The sequence below is a fragment of the Styela clava genome, chromosome 3 (genome assembly GCF_964204865.1).
Source record: "Styela clava chromosome 3, kaStyClav1.hap1.2, whole genome shotgun sequence".
In the NCBI taxonomy this organism is placed as follows: domain Eukaryota; kingdom Metazoa; phylum Chordata; class Ascidiacea; order Stolidobranchia; family Styelidae; genus Styela; species Styela clava.
Window position 1 is genome coordinate 15,919,212 of NC_135252.1, and position 20,682 is coordinate 15,939,893.

Genomic DNA, 20,682 nt, shown 5'->3' on the forward strand with positions numbered 1-20,682 from the left:
GTAGATCCGAACATTTTTCGTCGCGATAACTTCTCAGGAGTATGTTATTACTATGTCACGGAACTGACTTCAAAATCAAAAACAATCATTGACATTGTATTTAAAAAACATAATATTTTGTCTAAGGTTTGAATAACAACACACGTTACAAATTCACATTCAACATAATGCAACACCTCAAACCTGTTATTTACGATAAGGTTCGAATATGCAGCTATGTCAACGGCATTAGACTTATTAAGCTAAAGTTACACGTCTATTTATTAGACGTTTTTCATCTTTCGTATCGATGGGAGCTCTTCGTCAGCATGTCTGCAGCAATACAATACGCGGCGTCAACTGACATTGGCGATAACATATGCATACCTCTTCTATATTTCATGAGCCTGCAGTAGAATACGTTTACTCTCACAGTCATCGATGATTTGAGGTATTGGGGATTTATCGATCGCTTTTATAAGAAGAAATGAGCAGAACAGGAAGCGCGAGTACTTCTTATTTCGTAGGGAAGGCAATGAGGCAGAAAAGGCCCTACTTGAAGTACTCGTAAGTTTTGGAAATGGGAAGTAAATGAACATACACAGTTCGGTACCGCAACACATGCATTTGTTCCACTGCTAAAACGTCCATTTTTCTCAAATTATTGGCATAAAAGTCAATACGAAGACAGAGAACAGTAAATTAATTAACAATTCCGAAATGCGGGTAATAACTTGAGCCCGATGCCGTGGAACATATATATATTATTTCTATACAGAGTAACTATCTCCGCCCTATACATAAAAACTTTGTTCGTATCTCGCTGTGAGATTACGTAAAATCTGCCATCTCACCTTGGTCGCAGCCAAGATACTATCGGGTGGAATAACTGTCTAGCAACGAAATTATCTCTCTACTAATTTAGCACTTACTCGAAATTTTTGTTGGCACTTCGCAAGTTAAGGTGACCAAAGCGCCCATAATAAACACTTTTAGCTAGCAGTTGCGAACGACTAGGCGCGGGAGGAACTTCGCATACTCGCCCTAGCAAGTGGATTGTAAATCGATTGCTTCACTGTCAAATCATATTTCTATCTCAACATCTCCATCACAAGACGAGACAATCACAAGACGAGACAATTCAAAAAAAAAAAAACGGCAAAAGTGCTAAACGTTACCGCGGCAAATATACCCGGTAATAACTTTGCCTAAAATATTCTGCAAGGCGCTTGCCAATACTGCATCAACGACCCACACTAACACAATCAAAATGAAGTCTGCTTTGTAACTGTATTACGACTAGGGCTGCAAGACAAATCAAGATTGAAAAAACGGCAATGCTGCCAAATGCTTTGGCGGTAAATATGACCGCGTGATAACTCGGCTTTATTATTGTGCGAGGTGCTTCCAATACTGCAGCAGCGACTTATGTTATAACACTAATACAATCAGAACAAAGTCTGCTCTATAATCGTATTACTACTGGTGCAGTTGGCCGAAAAATAACGTGTTGCCTCGGGCTATACTATGCTGAATACTATACCATGGTCACTTTAGAAACATGAGAGAGTTCACCAACTGCTAATTGAAATCCAATTGTTCCCACTAATACTGCACTAGGTAATTATCAATCAATACATGGGAGTACATAGGTAATTTAGCGAACATGGAACACAATAGGTACATTTTTGCCTTTAATTAATAAGGTATTGAGAAAAAATTGGCACACAAAGTCACACAATTCCATAATGATGTGAATAGCAGAAAGCACTAGGTAAAATCTCAAAATATATTGGATGGATTTATTTGAGTTGATCCAATCCTTCATATTACAAATAGAACACATAAATAATGTAAATCTATTTCTTTGAATATATGTTCATGTGAATACCCAATATGACATATACTATAGAGCTATTTTGTAATATTCAATAGCCCTAACCAACTGTATCATTTGAGGCAACCATCAGTGAAAGCGAAAATGCTAAGCTTGAACATAACTTGTATTTTCAGGTATTTAAGGTGTGATTGAACATTCAAACGAAACTGGATATCCCATTTAAACAATCGAAGTGTTTAATAATCAATAAGATTTTATAATTCAATTACCGGTATGTGTTTAAGCAAACCTTTTATTGCAGATATACAATGCTTTGTAATAAGCTCTATCAACGCCTTAGCTTTCGTTAGAGATAATCCAATGGAAGTTATATTACAATATAGCTGTGAGTTCAATAATTTTGACTTTAGCTTTAGTGCATATGTAATGCAATAGCAGCTTGATGGTTAGCACCTCGTGTTAAACATAAGGAGTATGTTCATTGTCTGCATATGCGAACTCTGTTGAATGCAAGTATTTGCTACACTTTTCACCCAGCAGAGTGGTTCATATTTTTAACCCCATTCCCAATTACTGGTTAACTATCCCCATAGCCACCCTTGACCAGACAGAAGGTAGTGGTTTATCATATTCCGTAATTAAGCAATCTCACCCAACTTCTTCTCTCCTGGATAAAAGTAAAAATCAGTCAAGAAACAGGACTCATAAAATTGAAAGAAATAACTATTCGCTATCTTCTCGAACTTAGCTAGAGTATGCTACAATTTAGGATTTTGCCGTATCCTAATATTCACTTACAACAAACCTTCAACGATTGAATTTCCTGAATGGCATATAATATTATGAAACTCGATTTCAAGAGCTGCCTGATTCTCATTATCATAGGATTACTCTCACCTATATTGATGATGACTCATTATCATGACCCATATCTATAGTTATGAGTATGACATCCTCCTCCAGTTTATAATTTGGAATATTAAATGAATTTTTCTAGTGAATGACATATAATTCCTGAATTCTGGGAGTGCAGAAGTGAGTTATCAGTCTCAGTGGTTTTTTTTTTCTGGAAAACGTAAGTACTATCTTTTCAATAGGACTAGCTAAGATTTGAAAAAGCATTTTACATGACACCATTAATTCCTCGATGATGTCTAATATGATTTTTGTTCTAGTTACATAAAAAAAATCTTATACTAAAAATTATTATTATATTTCATAAATAGACAAAAATTGAAGTTAATATTGGTCTGTTAGTTAACAACTCATTGACTCATAACTGTTAATTAAAAAATGAATCGTTGTCCATGTCTTCAAACAACTTTTAGAATATGGTTTGTGTTGAAACAATGTAAGTGCCCCAACCATCTAACATAACCTAGTTATATTGTCATTCACAAAATAAATTCGCCTACAATTATACAGACTACAGAGATACAGTACCGGTACTGTATTAACTGTAACTGTTAAATTATGCAGGCTATATCTCAATTTAAAAAAGACAGTAGAAAAATTCGGGTCTCGTGTAGTTTCGGTACCTAACGTACTTCTGTTCTAGTGGGCGTAGCATAACAATTTTTTGACGTATCAATCCTAACCCCCACCTGGCTACGCCATCCAAAAATTACGTCACTAAGACGTCACAGTGACATAATAGAGCCCTTCAAATTACAAGAACTGTCACCTAAGACGCGCAGACGAGAACCCGAAATCGAACAGCTCGCAACGATCCCGATAGGAGAGAGATCGCTGACGTTAGTCAGTTCTTTAGCGTCGGCGCCGATGCCATTTCGGGCGATCGTACGTGTATTTGGCAAGCTCTATGACGTGATTGTGATGTCGTAGTGACGTATTTTTTGGATGGCGTAGTCAGGTGGCGGTTAGGATTGACATGTCAAAAAATTGTTATGCTACGCCCACTAGAAGTACGTTAGGTACGAAACTACACGAGACCTCAAATACTGACATGGTACTGTAGTAGCCTTTGTTTTAAACTAATGGTAACATTTAACGTTAGCTGTATTTTTCTCGCATTCTATTTGCAGAAAATTTGATTTTAAAATACCTTATAACAGTCCGACTTGCATAAAATCAGTATACATACCGTACTAGGCCTATTTGATATCTAAATTACAAAAACATATAGAAACACATAACAAAAAGCGACGGGAATACAAAAAAATTAACCCTCGGGCTCAACGTCAGCCCTTCCGATTGACCAGGAACATTAAATAATCAATGACATCGAACGGTGCTCCATAGCGCCATCTTGAAAAAAAGTCGCTAAAATGCCATTATAACAATAATTTTTTTCAAATTTCTTGATAGTCTCACCAATGCAAAGTATCGGGTAATGCTTCTTCACAATTGGCAGAACAAACGTCTCGTTACCAATCTTTGTTAGTTCTATTCCATTTCGTGGAGAACATGACTTGTTTTTTCGGAGGCTACGGCGGCAACGGCGAATCCGTTATTCAGCGCAAAATAATTTTGGTCTCAGTTCTAATATAACCGACCTGGCCACTGTCTGGCAATGGGTGAGAGCTTCGCTATCGCTTCTAATAACTAAAGGAGATCCTTTGCAGCAGAAAAGTGGGATACCACTGATATATGAGCACCTGAAGTAGTCAAGTTTTTTATTTTGACAAAAGTTATATAATGTACATTGAAATTGGCTTTATTCTTTGGCACGAAAAACATGCTTTTACATTTATTTTTCAAGACAATAGTTGACAAAAATCAAGAATAATGTAATCTCTCTAAAAAGGGTCCGTCCAGGTCACGTAATAAGGTTACGAATCATGGATAACTGACTGAAAATGAAAGAGAAACACACTGGGAAATCACAATTACAATCATAGTTTACAATCATTATGATATATATATACGTCAATACGAATAAACGAGCTAAAGAAAAACTCAAGATTGTACCAAAATTACCAGTATTGAAAAGAATTAGTGCTAAATTTACATTAATTTGTTAAAAACACGGACGTCGAATCAACGTAGAACTATCACCACCGCAAGTCGAAATCCACATCAAACGCGGATCAAATTAGTAAAAAAATGCACTTGGGACGGTATTCCACAGAAGTTTCGAAAATTTAATGATAATGATATTTCTATAGGCCCACATAAACATTTAATTGAATAATGAATTGGGCAATCTAGAATATTTGAAATAAAACTACACTGATAACTAAGATATGCTCGCTACTGAATGAACTCTTAAAGATAGTTTGTTAAGTGTGCAAATGTTCTTCATCAACTTTTTTTATCTCTTCAGTCTGCATCTTCCGGTTGTTTCCGCCTTCGTCATTGTGATGCTCACAGGGCATTCGATTGCATTGTTTGTGTAAGACAATTCAGGTACGGCTCTGATACCATTCACCAATGGATTGACAGTTACCTTTAACAAAAATGAAATATTTTAATTTAGGAATATTTAAAGGCAAATTCGGGGAACTCATCATTTAGTTAATAATTTAATACTAATATACTACGATCTTTACCACAGTATAGAATTTGTTTACGTAAATTGTACAATACATAAGCTGAGTTAGCATGGGTATAAATTTATAGCAAGTTGTTTTACACGTAAGGTGTATGCTCCAGGAAAAACGTCGGTAATATCAATCCACTGGCAGTCTCGTGAAGCGAGATAATCATCGTGGCATCCAGGAGAAATTCCTTGAGTTGTTTTGTTGCAGGTAAACCTGATTGATAGCAAATACGAAAATGTTGAAAATTAACGTAGCATTTGAGAGTTAATAGTCAAACATAATTTTGACCGCGAGTAATCGGAAGGCAAATCGCGACTACCGAAGATGAATTTTCGATCGAGTGGCAATATGAAAACAGGCAAATCAGTGGTTTTCAGAATGCGTATTAAGCAAGACCGCAGTGGCGTAATCCAGACATAAAGGTTCTTGTGAAACGGAATTACCTTAACCTTTGATCAAAAGTTACTGAACTCCTGACTTGCGAGCAACCACCAGTTTCACTATTATCACAAATACACATATTTTATTCAAAAAATACTGCGCCACACCAGTGGTTTGTTCACGAAATAATCAACTAATAGAAATCGTCATCAACATGTTTTTTTTTCCATTTGTTATACTCTTTACATCAATCAAAAAAAAGTTGTTCTTACTCTTTCGTACAGGGATTTTTGCATCCACTATCTTGGAGACAAAAACTAACTTTATGCCCTTCAGCCGCAATGGTGCCATTAGAAAATAAAAGATGAAAGTGAGCAAATTCCTTCATGCTGTGGTAGTGGCTTTAAAAAAAATATATGTAAGTTAAGGACACATTCCAGTTACGCATGTACAGAGTCGTGTGTGTTTTTGTGGCAATTGATGAGTTTGGATATTTGTATTAAACATTTCATTTATTACAATCGTTGCAGAATTGTTCATAATCGTATTTTCCATAAGAAAAGAAAAGATTTCACCTTGAAACCCATTATTCAATTCATCCAAATTTGCTCCTTCGCACGAATTTTGTGTTTTGGTGAAAAGATTCAAAAGGGAATATATATTTTCAAATGTGAAATAAATTATACCTTAATAACCGATACATATATAGAATAACGGTTGTTTGCTGATGACGTCATGAAATGATAATATTTTCATAAAAGACAAATATTAAAAGTCTTACTCGTGGCAGGAATGGTATTTCCAGTCTCTGTGGTGGGCATCAGGTAGAAAAACAGCAGTTCCTCCATTGTGAACAACAGTCGCAAATCTGAGCAATTTTCTGTAAACCGCAACATAATGCCATTAATACTCATTTTATTTTTAATAACAACATATATTACAAAATTTGATAGCAACATGCCTGACAGGAACTGGGTTACGGTCGTTTGCGGATTTGGCAAGGCAATTTTCTTCTTTTGCACAAGAAAGTTTGGAGATAGATTTGGTCTGAACAAAAACCGATTTCTGCATTTTACCTGCGTCGACGTAAAGATCTGGAAGGCCTAAAAGAAATAAAAGCTATATAACTATCAAGAAAAACATTTTCAGTCGTACCAATTAGTTGTGAAATATGTCAATCACCGGAAAGCTTTCTCGCTGGTAATTAAATTAATAAATCTAGTAGGACGAAAGTGGACCGTGTTTTCCAGGCTTTTAAAACATTTATATAACAAATAATTAAAGTAATACGGGATTAAAGTAATACTTTGTGTAAAGCCTCCTATTGAAACTTTTATGTATGAACATACACAGCCTAAACTTCAAGTGTGACATATATATATGTTGTTCATTCCGTTGTACTGATTAGAAAAATCCTTTAGGGTCACCCTAAATATAGTTTCAGGAGATCAACAGACAAACCCTACTTATGTTTTAACCAACTGATTGGCGATATAATCACACGAATAAACAAGAGAGCTATGCTCAAATATATGGACACGTAGCGCCACCCAATGGCAATAATTTTGATGACGTCATAGCGAAAAAAGTAATAGCCTTCTGGAGAAAAATTTTATCTTTAACCACTGAAAATTTCAAAGCAATTGGTCCAGTATTCGAAGAGAAAAGCGATTTTTTAAAAATGATGGAGACAAATAACAATAACAACATAATATTGAAACGATCGTTATGTCCACTAAACGTGTCCAATAAAAATAAAAACAGTTGATAACATATACATATAGCATCGCGTAAAAGTTACTGAAACGTTCTTACCGTCTGAGAGTTTTCTACATTTTCTCAACGAAGGGTGGGGACGTTTCGTTGGAGGTTCTTTGCGTTCTAAATGAAATCGGTAAACAATGAAAGACACACATACAACGTTTAGAATTTAGATAGCTAACGCTGATAATTAAACCATAACATGCTCTAAATATTGAAATTATGGACAAAAATTGAGGGTTATGAATAGCATGACTGAGTCTCACGCATTGTAGAACTGAATAAACCCACATTAAGCCACGTAATTGATGAGACTGATTGTGTTCAATAACGCAAACCTGGTTCAATCTCTTCAAAACATGACAAAATAATTTTATACTAGAATATTACGCAGGTCACAAAATTGAAGCCACGGCGGTGTCAGTCCCTAATGCTGTAATAGTGTAATATATATATATATATATATATATATATACTTTATAAGCCGAGGCAATAATAACTGGTCGCACATACTCAGGACAACATCTTTTGACATACTTTGCGAAATTACAATCGTATACTGCACTAATATAACTGGCCAGCTCAGAAACTGCAAAAAATTGTATCGTACATTATTGAATAAACCTACTAAACAGGGTAACGGGTTATAAACGTACGTAAAAATTAAACTTACCAGCTTTATTTCGCTCGTTAACCTGCACTTCAACTTCTCGGGTTTCTATTTAAAATACAAAAAATGCACGGAATCTGAGACTAAGTAAAATCATTTCCATATAAAATGGAACTGCAACGACATTTCAAGTTTATAGTGGAAAAGAATTTATCTCAGAGAGTCTAGATATCGAGTCGAGACTTGGGAGACACTAGGTTTAAGATTTTTCATGTCCCCATTTTATATTTTGAGTCGAATTATTATGAGGGTGATAATATTATGGTGAATATACTAAACGCAATGTGGATTTATGGATCGCTATACTTAATTGTCGTGATTGCTGGGCTTCAGAGAGAAATCGCTCTATTCCGTCACTAATAGAACAATCGACTCTACATAATAAGTACGAGAAGATCAAAGAACTCATTACAAGTACACAGCGCAGTATTCATCAACTGCGTACGCATTCCCTATCATTAATTACCTTCAGGGTTTGGCTGCAGTCGACTTGGTACAAGGAAAATACCCTGGTGGTCTGGGTACACTGATCGAGATCCGGATGGTTCATCTGAGAAATAGAAAGTGTTGCGTAATATATCAAAGCTATGTATTTTTGGGTTACATACTATGGACAACAGACAATGGTATTATACATATAGAAAATACTTAATCAAAGTGCGAAAACGTAATTGTTGTTAGGTAGTTGAACTCGGTTTAAATATAATTAACTTACCCGCAGGTACAGGCGCCGAAGGGCTTTCGTCAGATGATGACGGAGTGACGGAATCCGCGTTGCCACCTAAAATTATTCAGGCATAACGGTAGTGCAAAACATATTTTTCAATTAATGACAGTTCGGTGACGGATAATTGAGACCGAAAAAGATGAATTGATAAACAGATTGAACCATCTCTAATAATAACCAAGAAAGGACATCAATATTACATTGCGTAAGCCATAGGATACCAGGATTACATCAGGAATGTTACATAAAAAAAATATTTGAAATGTTCCGTTTCGCAAGAAGTTACCAATACAGATTTATTTTAAATTTGTTTTGCATTTTGTTGTGGGCATTTTTTGTAGACCTGTATCGTACGATAAAAAGTGAGAATACCCTATTATTTAAATAACAAATAACTTGCCTGCAGAAACGCCTACTCCCGGTTGGTCTTCGCTCTGTTGATAGAAAAAATGAATATATGTTTACATTCGCACGCATAAATGAAAGGGTCGACGTCAACATTAACAAAGTGTAAATCTGTAGGCCTATCACATGATCGTGTAGACCCATATCACAACTTTCCATGCCCAAAACAAGTCAAATTTAAACCCCAATCTGCAGAATAGAGTACAGGGAGCATATCAATTTATCCTGTCGATAGTATTTATTTAAGGGGGTATTATCACAGAGATAGTTGAGCAAAGTAGGTAAAGATCAAAGTCACCAAGAACTCACCCGTGTATTGGAATCGCTAGTCTGTGGACTGTAAAATCTCCCAGTTTGGTAAATCTGCTGTGATGAAAATCGGCCTTGTGTTCTTGTTTCTCCTGTGACTTCTGGCTGTGAGCCATATTGTCCTTGCTGTTGATATGGCGGAGTGAATTGTGCACCAACAGCACCAGGTAATACAGAACTTTGAGACGATAATGGATTATAATACCCACCTACTTGACTGTCACCCACACCTCTTTGGCCCGCACTGCTTTGCGAACTAGCAACGCCCGCGCCTTGACTTTGATACGTTTGAGATTGTCCGTATGAACCATAACCACCACCGGATTCGGATACCCCGGCTCCATTCTGGCCTTCACCGTAGCCGTATCTGCTTCCACTGGTTGCATATCGAGAGCCACTCGTTTGTCCATAAATGCTTTCGCTAGCATCTGAGCTGCCTCCGCCATAGGACGCGCCGCCGTATGCGCTGCCAACAGTGTTTCCGTACGGATTACTTGAACTGCTCGAACTTCCGTAACTCGGAACGCTTCCACCTTGTGCACCAGAGTCAGCGGATTCTCCGGTGGATCCGTACCCTCCTCCGCTGTTAGAGTATCCGCCATACGTTTGTCCGTAAGAATTGTCTGTAGGTGGTTGAGTTCCGCCGTAAGAACTTCCACTATAGCCTCCAGTAGAGTCACTGCCGTAATAACTAGATCCACCTCCACCATATCCTCCTTGTGTACTGCTCGAGCCATACGGATTCGCTCCATAGGAACCTCCCGATCTTCCACCACCACCATAAGATTGTCCGTACGACTGTCTTCCACCATATCTACTAGATGAACCTGCTGATGGAGGATTGGGATGAACGAAAGATGTATATGGCGACGTTGGATCGCGGTATGCAGAACCAATGCTTGGAGCATCAGAATATCCACGAGATTGGTAACCTTAAAACGTACAAAGTTATGTGAATAACTTTCTTCGTTTTTTTCATTGTATTCCTACAAAAAACTCATGACTCTTCAACTCTTACATTAGGACACGATTTTAAAGTCACTAAAGTTTATGCATATGAAACAAGTAAGTGAGGTCGCGGTTCGCTATGTGTTTGAGCTATCTTATCAGATTATCACAAAGTTACTCACTAAGTATTACACCTGAGTGGTGTAGCGTACGGAGCAAAGTTACACTGCACACAATAATATTCTATAACTATCGTACGTTAAAAGCAACAAAGCCAGAAAATGCATTTAAAAAGTAAAATGATACCGGCTCCAGCTCCGTAGTAACCTCCTTGGCTCATGCCGTACGGATTTATATATGGCATTTGTTGCATGCCGTACATTCCACCACCAGCTGCGTAGGGATTCCCTCCCATTTGATAACCTCCGCCGTATCCATATCCACCCACACCTCCATACGGATTGTATGCTCCCGTTGGTTGATACCCTGTTGGTTGTTGATATCCGCCTCTGCCCATGCCGTATTGTGGAACTGATGGGTATTGCCGGGTACTTGACTGTGTTTGGTATTCTTGCTGATACCCTTGCTGAGCCTGTTGACTGTTAGCATATGGGAACGTACTGCGACCCAGGGGTACACCAGCTTGTCCATCCTGGCCACTAGCTGACTGTTGGCCATATAATTGTTGTCCATAACCTTGTCCAGTCGGAGTGTTCGGATATGCACTGCCGCCGTAAGGATACCCTTGACCTCCTGTTGTATATTGCTGTTGGCCGTACCCTGTCGCGCCAGTGCTGCCTGTACCCTGGGTAGATGCCCCTTGACTTGATCCTCCTTGACCTGTCGTGGATTGCGATGACCCGACGCCACTACGTAATCTGCTCCTCACTCGCGAAGGGACTATGAAAAACAAAAATGTAATGCGAAAGATGTCTATTAAATTTATTGCTTCAAATGTACTAGCATTACAATTATTAAATGTACGTGGATATGTCATCTTGAATAATATAAGTATATATAACTGGTTTCTCTGAAGTAGTATTTTCATATTTTTTTATCGAGGTTTTGCAACCTGCAGGTGATAAATTCCGATAATAAAAATATAGAATGATCTCTGTTTTAGGGTTGGATTTCAGGATTTGAAGTTTTCGTCCCGATCCGGAAATTAATTCAGGGACATTCAGAACAGATTATTTTGCTTTTATCAAACATTTTCTCGCTTGTTGCGCTGATTATCAACTTTTAATAATTTTGTTTTTCTATTTCTCTTTTCAAGTTTAAACACCATACCGTATTCGTTGACGTTATCACTCAGAAGGAGCAATGCTAGAGGCTAAACTATTCATTTCAGTTTTTAGCGACTTTGCAAATGCAATTAAAAGACGACTAATTTCAGAATAGCTGTCTACTTTTTTTAAATTTTATCAATACCGAGATCGTTGGTAAACTGCCGATCCAAAAGTTTCAAATATTGTTACATAATTCCATTTCCAGTTTGTACAGATATTAAAAAGTTTGCAAAAAGTTGGATTGTCACACTACTATTCTGGCATATCTACGTGCGGATGTTATTTAAGAAGAATGAATATGTAAATATGGTGTTCAGAGTAATAATCTTAACAATAACATGTACCTACCGACACCAGCTGAAAGAGAAGCATAAGGTATCTTCGGTGGAATCAAACCTGTACGACTTGACTGCCTTTTCAGACGACGTAATAGCTGTTGATTTTGTCGAGTCAAACAGTGAATGCTTACAAACAGCAATACATGCAGTACTATTTTAATAATAATCATGTCTACATGTGCTTACTAAACACTACTCTTCATATAAAACACATTGTGATGAGAATTATCGTTTTTTTAGGAGTGTTATATTATTTATTGGTATATATAGATTCAAAAGACGCGGGTCAATCATAAATTCCAAATTATAATTTGAGTAATTTCACTTCAGAGAAGCAGCGTAGCCTATTTTTGAATATTATATACTAATACATTGAATGAGTGGATAAAAACACGAAGGAATAATAAAGTTATTGATTTGTCGAGTTCAATCTATTATCCCCAGCATACCCTTATTTAAATCAGTATTATCCAAAAGTGAAATTTTTTGAAAAGATATAAACTATGGAAGATTGCCTATTTCGGTCGCTCACTAAATGACTAAATTATTAGTAAGTACAAAATTCTCGAATTCTTCTTAATCTTTGTTTTCACTGGAGCGTGGTGGAAAACTTGCATAAAACAAGCAAACCTGGCTTCTGAGATTTATGGTTACTAATGCACGATTCACAGCAAATATATTTATTTTCTATCCATCATTTCTAAGCTTCGCGTAACCTGCCTCCTCTCAGTACACCAAAGGCTTGTTTGTGGATATCGCATCAATTCGTCAAAAGACCTCGCCACGTGAAGCGTGAGTTTTGTTCGCCGATTTTAGTCGTACGTGCTTCGCCACTCTCCCGTGAAATGCTATTGGGGTTAGCCCACGACAACCAAAATCATACAATTGCGAAATGATATTGGGCCGCATTCGCGTAAGTAATACTAATACGTCCCTATATGGTTTCTCGAGCAAAACATACAAGGAGCTTTTCTGTCATATATTATTGCATTTTTGTAACTCAACCCCGTGACCTGATTGAGACGGATGACCTTAATGTCTACTGGAGCAGATAGTTGTGGTAAACACCCCGACTAACGAAAGCGAAAACATTTAAATCCAGTCGAATGATTATGACACATACTAGTCTAGCCATCAATAACGCAAAGGGAATTCGACTTCCACAGTTGAGCCCTTTTCACATTCCGTTAACTTTATACAAGAATGTTGAGTTCGAAACGTCAGAGGAAAAGCCAAAACGGTTACAAATTAGACCAACTCAACGTCCACATAATACAGCCGTTTGGCTCGCCTATGGAACTATATAAAAGCAGAAACAAAAACAAAAAAACATAACCAATTCTCTGGTACAAAATTGAGTGCTCTAGAAGTATGCGCACTCAGATGTCGCACAACCTGAATCCCAACCGGTACACAATACTATGTTCAGGTTGCACGCCATCTTGGTGCGCATACTTCTGAAGATCCCAAAATTGCCTGCCAAATCACTCAATCTTTCATTATCCAAAGATAGTCTGGGAGAAAATATCCAGACATTTATTAATCACTATCATCAAAACAAACACGTTTTCCTTTAAATTGTTTTATCATAGATTGTTGTTCCTTTCTCTTTCTACTTGCTTCCCATGATGGATGGAATGGTTGCAGTTCAATAGTTTTCAGAGAAGTCTCAGTTTTCAGGTTGTTTTGCATTTTTCCAGATTTATTAGTTGAATTCGACTTTTTCGAGTCATTATTGTTGCTGTGTTCGCTAGTCTTCTTTTTTGAATGTAATCTTTTTCTTGCTCTTTGACTCATTCTGTTTTTACCTGAACAAAATTAAAACACATTTTCATTAAATACTTATTTATATTTCAAATTTTTATGATTTAATAGCTTTAATTTACTAAAAGGATAGTCATTACAGAATTCTTTCAAGAGAATTTATTCACACGCACATACTCAGAAGTATGAGACCCATCTTTGAGATGAATTACGGGTGACGTATCAAATGCCAAAAGCTATAGATTTCATATGATGGTGGTGGTATTGAAAGCTAGCAGATGTTGAGCAAAGTGAGACTTAGAAACAGTTCTTAGAAAAAACTTCCGGCATAAAGATTTCTTTGTTCTGAGGATATACTGACATTTCGCGGTTGAGAGCTCACAGCCAAACCAAACATTTCTCGGAAGGAGGATGAAAATTATGAGGAGTATTACGCCACCACCTAAGACAAACAGCCACTCGTACATACCATTCAACATACTTCATTTCAAATAAAAAGAATGTTCTCAAGTTCAAAATAGTATACTAGATTCATTAAATCTTAGGTTGACAATAGGGCATCCGGCTTCAACCAGAAACTACCACTCAAAGCACAACATGGTTGGGTAAATATGTGCTGTCAACCTGAGCAACCATGCCACTACACACATTTATTTATATGTTACCGAAAAAAACAAATTTTCCTGGCACGACTCCATGATACGATTACATATATTTCTATCTTGTCATAATAGAAACCATGACTTACCTTTAGTACGTTGATGTGACACACTTGCTAAGCTTTCAACAAAGCAAGACTTGACTTGTCTTAATTCCTCATCATCAGATGATTCAGATTTGTTGGATTTGCTAACAATACGTTGGAACTTTTTATCAGATGAACCTTATAATGCAATAATATTTCTCAACTAAGACTAATTTTATTGATATCATTTGTTAAGAGGACATCTCACAATTCAATAACGTTTGGAACCAAATAATGTGAACATACAAGAACTATATCAACAGTGTTCAAACAAAAATCCCTCTCATGATATTTGAATCCCAAAATGCACTAGCTAGTCAAAACTACAGTCCAATTTTGCTTAGGATATAGTCTTGAACTATTTTCAAGTAAGAGACAATATCATGGCAGATCAAAACGCTCAAGATACAGTATGTAATGTTTGGTTGTTAGACTTGTGAGTATAGCAACTCTCTTTTGATATCATATCAAATGGGTCTGAAATAATATTTCGTGCAAAATCACTACAAGCAAATGTGTACATTTTATAGGCTGCGCCCTGTAACAAATGTAATTGGCTTTGAAGATAATGCTATTATTACATTTACCTTTTGCATCCATAAAAAACATATCCTCTTTATTTTCAGCATCTTTATTCAAATTCTGTTTCGATTTCAAAGCTAATTCTGCCAAATCCTCATACTCTAATGATGATGAAAATTAGATAAACAAGTTAAGAAAGTAGGTTATTAAGTTACCTGCAATTTAACTAGGGATGTCTAAAATGAATCGAATGACTAAAACAACTAAAAAATGACCATAAAAAGAGAACATCAATGAATACGATGTTACATAAAAACTTTACAGTGATCGTTACATTACAGCAATCATGCACTAAACATTACAGTGGTTTAAAAAAATTTCTGCAATGAACGTTCCGATTTCGGATTTTAGAATATATTTGATAATCCATATTCAAATATATTATTTCAGAATGCATTCGGAATGGTAACTACTTGTTTTTGGCCATTCCTGGAGTCAACTACGATCGATTTTCCATTCAGTCATAGATAATATTGGATTTTCCATTCAGTCATAGATAATATTGAAGGACAAATATTAAAAATTAAGTTTTACCTATGTCACTGTCAGATGCGTCATCATCGGAATGAAAGTTTTCTCCTATGTTTGTCAAAACATCTGTGACATCCTCAGCCCCTTCAGCAATGTCATTGAAATTTTTTCTGTGTGAAGTGATGAAATAATTTTATGAAAAACAATATGGATATAATTTGCATATTTTCACCTGCAGTGAGGCTAACTCTGGAAAGTTTGAAAAAAAATTCATAATATCTGTGAATGACTGATTTTTCACATTTACAACAAGAAAGACAGCAGCAAGGGCTACTACGCATCACACACATACATGTTGGATATGATACATTCTCATATATTCATTCACATTGTATTTGTTACCCTAATTTCTTCCCCATAATCTCACTTCAGATTCGGAAACTTGAAACTCGAAAGCTTGCGAAGCTTTTTGGATATCTTGAATGACAAGAAGCTATATTTTATTATACTTTCACTCTTACTTGTTGGCTTCTTGAGATACTGATTTGTCATGTGTTGTAGGAAGTAATGGTAATACAATCTGATATCCTTCAGCTGTTGTTCCAATTATTCGCTCTTCCACCTACAAATAGGTTATAAGAAATACTTTCTAAGAAACAAACAATAACGGGAAGTTAAGGTACGACATTTTTCAAAATTGGAAAAGATTATATTCTGGCTGCTGTTATTTCACATTATGGGCAAAAAAATTGAGTCAGGAATGAAGTACAATTTATACCATACCACCATAGGGCTTGCGTCTTCTTTTGTTACTGAAACATCATCATCATTTTGGTGGGGAGTATCATCATTAGAAGCTTCTCTCTCTTCTTCTTCATCGTCCGAAATAATATCACCTTCCATACTATCGCCATCCTCAGTACTATTGTTTTCTTCTGGCATGAGATTACTAGAAATTTCATCAATTTTTAAATTGTCAGTTTGTAATGCAATGAATTGATCTGGCTTTTGCTTCTTTGAAAGTGGCTTTTTCTGCATCAAGTTCTTTGTCGCTGTTTCTAATCTCATTTGTAGTTCGTTATCTTGCTTCACATCTGGCAAAAAACATAAAATTCAGAGTAGTCAGAGAAAATTTATGATCATTCTTAGTTCTTACAAGAGCTTGAGCTGAACATCACACAATGTATTGACCAGTTTCTGCTAAATTCAATGGAATTTCATTCAGATATTCAAATGATTAATTTTATTATATGAAATACGGTATATGCTATTTTGACCAGAGCTGACCATTGCTACATATACATGTGGTTTACAAAAATCAGCACCTTGAAATTTAAACTGGATATTGAATCACATTATAAACACAAAAATGAAGATGTAAAAGAATGTTGCAAAATAGACTAAAATAAATATGAGCGCACACATATTTAGGTATAGTGCATAGAATCTTCTTATATACGGTAACTTAAGGCAATACAGACTATATAAAATATATCACCTCCAACATCATTTAATGGTGGTTCACATTCTTCAATCGTTTTAGATGATGGTTTGTTGGTTCTTTCAAGATTGAAAGTGGATACTTTATACTTGATATCAGACATTCTGGAAACACAAGAAAATAATTTTTGCTGCCGAATCAGATTTTATATCAAATGTACCGTAATTAATAGTGGGTGATATCAAAATTAAAGAGCTAATCAATTCTTCAAAAAGGCTACAAAAAATTATGAGCCATCAATAACAATTTGATTGCTACATTAAAATTACATACTTTAAAATGTGTTGAAAAAATTAAAATGAACTGTAATCTAATATCAAGCACATACATTTATATAACGAGTTATGTGTTAGTGTTACACATTATTCATGTGATTCCGATGATTAACCTGGAAGGCTATCGATTATAGTCCCGAAACTACGGGTGAAAGTGGCGATCCCACCGAAAGTTGATGAAAGAATAAAATGAGCTATTAAGATTTTGTCAAACATTTCTAAAACATATTCCTCCACCTCCACTAAAAGAATTCAATTTTTATTTAAGTTCAAATTATTTTACTTGAAAGCTAAAGGCTGATGATGAGTGAAATTGAAGAGAAAAACCACAAAAACGAAGTTGATCAAACCACATTATTAACAATTCTAACTACCTGGTTTGAATAAAAGTTGCAGAACCAATCCGAATAATTGCTCTTTGCGTCAACGGTAAATCAGAATTCATTAAAGACTGCGGACATGATTTTGAATCAGAGTTCAAAAGTGCTTTAAATACATCGTCAGGCTTCAGATCCTGTAATGAGAAATAGACAAAACAATGGAAGACAAATTCAAAACTTACAGTCTGGTAGGGCCTATCAAAATTACACTTGGCATGATGATCAGTGTCAAACTAAGGTGAACAAATAACTCATTCGACTGAACAAAAATTTTATAAATAGAAAAAAATGTTGATATCAAAAAATGTAACAATGCTAAATAGTGTACCTTGATAACGTCAATTTCTTCAATTAGTCTTTCAGCTCTTCTTTTGTTTTTTGACAATTGCATCTCATTTCCCCTAGAAATAATAAGAACATTTTATTGCCAATTTAGCAACATGATACATGTCCATAGTACATGGTGCTAGTTTGCATTTCACAACTCAGTGGCACTCACATGAGTACCGATGAGTACTAGTCCATTACACACTATTAAATGTTAAAGTGAGACTTGTTTAAGTTCGAGCCAATACGATAAGAAGTCAGCTCAGGTAGAATATTACACAGAACTGAAGTTCAGGAAAAAGATTTCTGGCATTTTTGACTAGACTCCGACTAGAAGATGCTAGAGAGATCTTGCAGCCAGCATGTGAAGACAACAGAAAATTTTTTTGAAGGAAGCAAGTTTCGAAAGATTAAAAGAAGTACCATTTGGGTGTCATATGCAATCAACATTGAACATAAACACTGTTGGGAATGATGAAATGAAAATTTTCAATTCAAATCAAAGTAATGAACCAATGCTGTTTAGTGATTCTATAATCGGTACATAAAAAATTGATGATGACAATGTTGTTTCTTCAAATTTTAAATCAAAATATAAATTAAAAATATAAAATTAGATTGAATAAAGTTAAGTTATCATAGTATTGGGTGATATGAAATAAACTATCATTACTCTCATTCCTTACTTTTTATTGCGAAGATTCCGAACATTCCGAACAAGTTTTGTAATTGCCCATATCTTCCCTCGTTTGATTTCCTTTCTCATTTTTATCATCTAAAAGAAGTTGAATAATATTCATATTTTAGACTCCATAAACTTTGAGATACTTTTGTTGTGTATTTAAATGCAAATTGACAGTAAACTTTATCTTATTCAGCAGGTGAAATATTTATGTCAATGTTGATATATTTTTGGTGCCAGATTTCCGTACCTCAAAAGAGAGAGAGAGAGGAAGATCGAAATATATGTGACACACAATTCTGCATTATTAAAATGTCATTTATTCTCACTCATATTATTTAGGCACTCACCTCATTGTTGATATCACAGGTCGATTCCATAGGTCTGGTAGGTCCAGGATACGAACGTCTGAACGTAGTTAATGATATTAGAACAGCACTTTTACAGTTTTAGGAAGTTGTAGCTTAATTATCCAATTACGTACTGAATTATCGAAAAGATATCATGACTAATGAAATTGAGTTCAGATACTGAAGTACAGTATATTTTGACAATTTTGTGTCTATACAACCATAATCCAGTAATCAGCATAACAGTCAATAAAATAAATGATAAAAACAAACAAATTACAGTATAAAATATGAAGAGGATCAGAAATATGGCAGAATTATAAGAGTACCGGCGCGGCGGTGTGTCTCAACGGGCTAAGAGTTAGGAATACGCTCGCCACCGCACCTCTAATTACTCTGCGTGGGTTCGCAGGTTCGAATCCCATGCAGGGATGGTTATGTGCGAGAGGATTGCTGGACTCCTCGCCGTCGTTGGGTGGTTCACGTAACCGCTGGTCGGTTACCTACGGCTTCCTCCACCACCAAGTCCATGCTTCCGAAAACAAACAATATACGGTACCGGTACGGTACCTAATCCCATACCCGACTTGGAATGGTAACCGAACGAAAGGCGGTGGTTCGCCATATGAATAGGCCGTCTTATCGTCTTTCCTCTCCCCTAGGATAAATATGTAAATCCTATCCTATCCTACCGGTACCGTACCGGTAAGCCGTACCCAACATCTTTAGTACAGTAACATCAGTCCTGCACCTGAAGTCTGCTAGAAGAAGTTACGGTAGCCTAACCATTTTAAAGTACAGAAGTGTGATATCCCAAAATAGAGATACACTACATTACAAAGCAAACGGTGAAACCAAATTACGGTCCTTCAACAAGTCGTAATTACACGTCCCAGACACGAAACAGGTACGGCAAACGACAAATGCAAGCTTCAAGCATGGCGCTCAGCGAGCATGTTGATATTTTTTTCAAAGCACCGACTTCCTTGTTTACTTCCGTGATATTGAAAAATGAGCAAAATGTCAAAGGTAACGTAACAATCGATTTTTTTTACTCGGAGCGATTTTTAGTCGTGATTACAGAGATAACATACAGGTCAAGACCGCAATGATCGTGGTTTTGCTAGCTACGGTATTTTTCAGTTCTTAGTTTTTGAAATTTAGGTATACACCATTGGATTTTAGTTTAGTTGCAGTACCGTGTTTCCCGAAAATAAGACTGGGTCTTTTTTTTCAATTTTCTACCGAAAAATAACACTGGGGCTTATTTTCGGGGGATGTCTTATATATTTATTTATCAAAAGCGAACTTACAAGTAGAGAATTACTAGATTTTCAAATGTACAAAATATGAAAACCGATATCCCTTTTTCTATAAATAACACGTTTTTATTAAAATAACTGCAAAACGTAGATTATCAATCATTTAAATATCCCATATTTACGTCTAGATCAA

At 36.0% G+C, this 20,682-nt stretch overlaps 2 protein-coding genes across 4 annotated transcripts; both read right to left on the reverse strand.

The window, feature by feature from the left end:
* Positions 1–4,428: 4,428 nt before the first annotated feature.
* On the reverse strand, positions 4,429–12,378 carry LOC120342176 (uncharacterized). 2 transcript variants are annotated; one of them, XM_039410892.2, is made up of 13 exons: positions 12,161–12,378; positions 10,830–11,423; positions 9,576–10,405; positions 9,262–9,295; positions 8,850–8,915; positions 8,601–8,684; positions 8,138–8,182; positions 7,519–7,584; positions 6,665–6,806; positions 6,485–6,583; positions 5,976–6,104; positions 5,415–5,535; positions 4,429–5,228 (listed from the first exon to the last, which is right to left on the reverse strand). In XM_039410892.2, exons 1-13 carry the CDS (start codon positions 12,318–12,320, stop codon positions 5,094–5,096), a joined length of 2,505 nt encoding a protein of 834 aa, XP_039266826.2. In that variant the 5' UTR covers positions 12,321–12,378; the 3' UTR covers positions 4,429–5,093. The 2 variants fall into 2 exon arrangements, with proteins under 2 accessions (XP_039266826.2, XP_039266825.2); XM_039410891.2 differs by having other exon boundaries at positions 9,576–10,507; positions 12,161–12,376.
* A 736-nt stretch (positions 12,379–13,114) lies between these two features.
* LOC120342177 (uncharacterized) lies at positions 13,115–20,011 on the reverse strand. Of its 2 annotated transcripts, XM_078110843.1 has the most exons (12): positions 19,944–20,011; positions 19,228–19,285; positions 18,882–18,970; positions 18,197–18,269; positions 17,863–18,002; positions 17,211–17,317; positions 16,496–16,806; positions 16,234–16,334; positions 15,776–15,882; positions 15,247–15,342; positions 14,663–14,797; positions 13,115–13,958 (listed from the first exon to the last, which is right to left on the reverse strand). In XM_078110843.1, the coding sequence occupies exons 2-12, from the start codon at positions 19,255–19,257 to the stop codon at positions 13,690–13,692; spliced, it is 1,458 nt and encodes a 485-aa protein (XP_077966969.1). In that variant the 5' UTR covers positions 19,258–19,285; positions 19,944–20,011; the 3' UTR covers positions 13,115–13,689. The 2 variants fall into 2 exon arrangements, with proteins under 2 accessions (XP_077966969.1, XP_039266827.2); XM_039410893.2 differs by lacking the exon at positions 19,944–20,011 and having other exon boundaries at positions 19,228–19,408.
* Positions 20,012–20,682: the final 671 nt, after the last annotated feature.

Coding starts and splice junctions, on each gene's coding strand:
- LOC120342176 (XM_039410891.2), bottom strand. CDS start 12,320: ATGATTATTATTAAAATAGTACTGCATGTATTGCTGTTTGTAAGCATT. Junction 10,508..10,829: donor TTACTACGGAGCTGGAGCCG/GTATCATTTTAC, acceptor GTACGTTTTAAG/GTTACCAATCTCGTGGATAT. Junction 5,229..5,414: donor CTGGAGCATACACCTTACGT/GTAAAACAACTT, acceptor TTTTTGTTAAAG/GTAACTGTCAATCCATTGGT.
- LOC120342177 (XM_078110843.1), bottom strand. CDS start 19,257: ATGGAATCGACCTGTGATATCAACAATGAG. Junction 18,003..18,196: donor AAGAAATTGACGTTATCAAG/GTACACTATTTA, acceptor TTCTCATTACAG/GATCTGAAGCCTGACGATGT. Junction 14,798..15,246: donor GTTTTTTATGGATGCAAAAG/GTAAATGTAATA, acceptor TTGCATTATAAG/GTTCATCTGATAAAAAGTTC.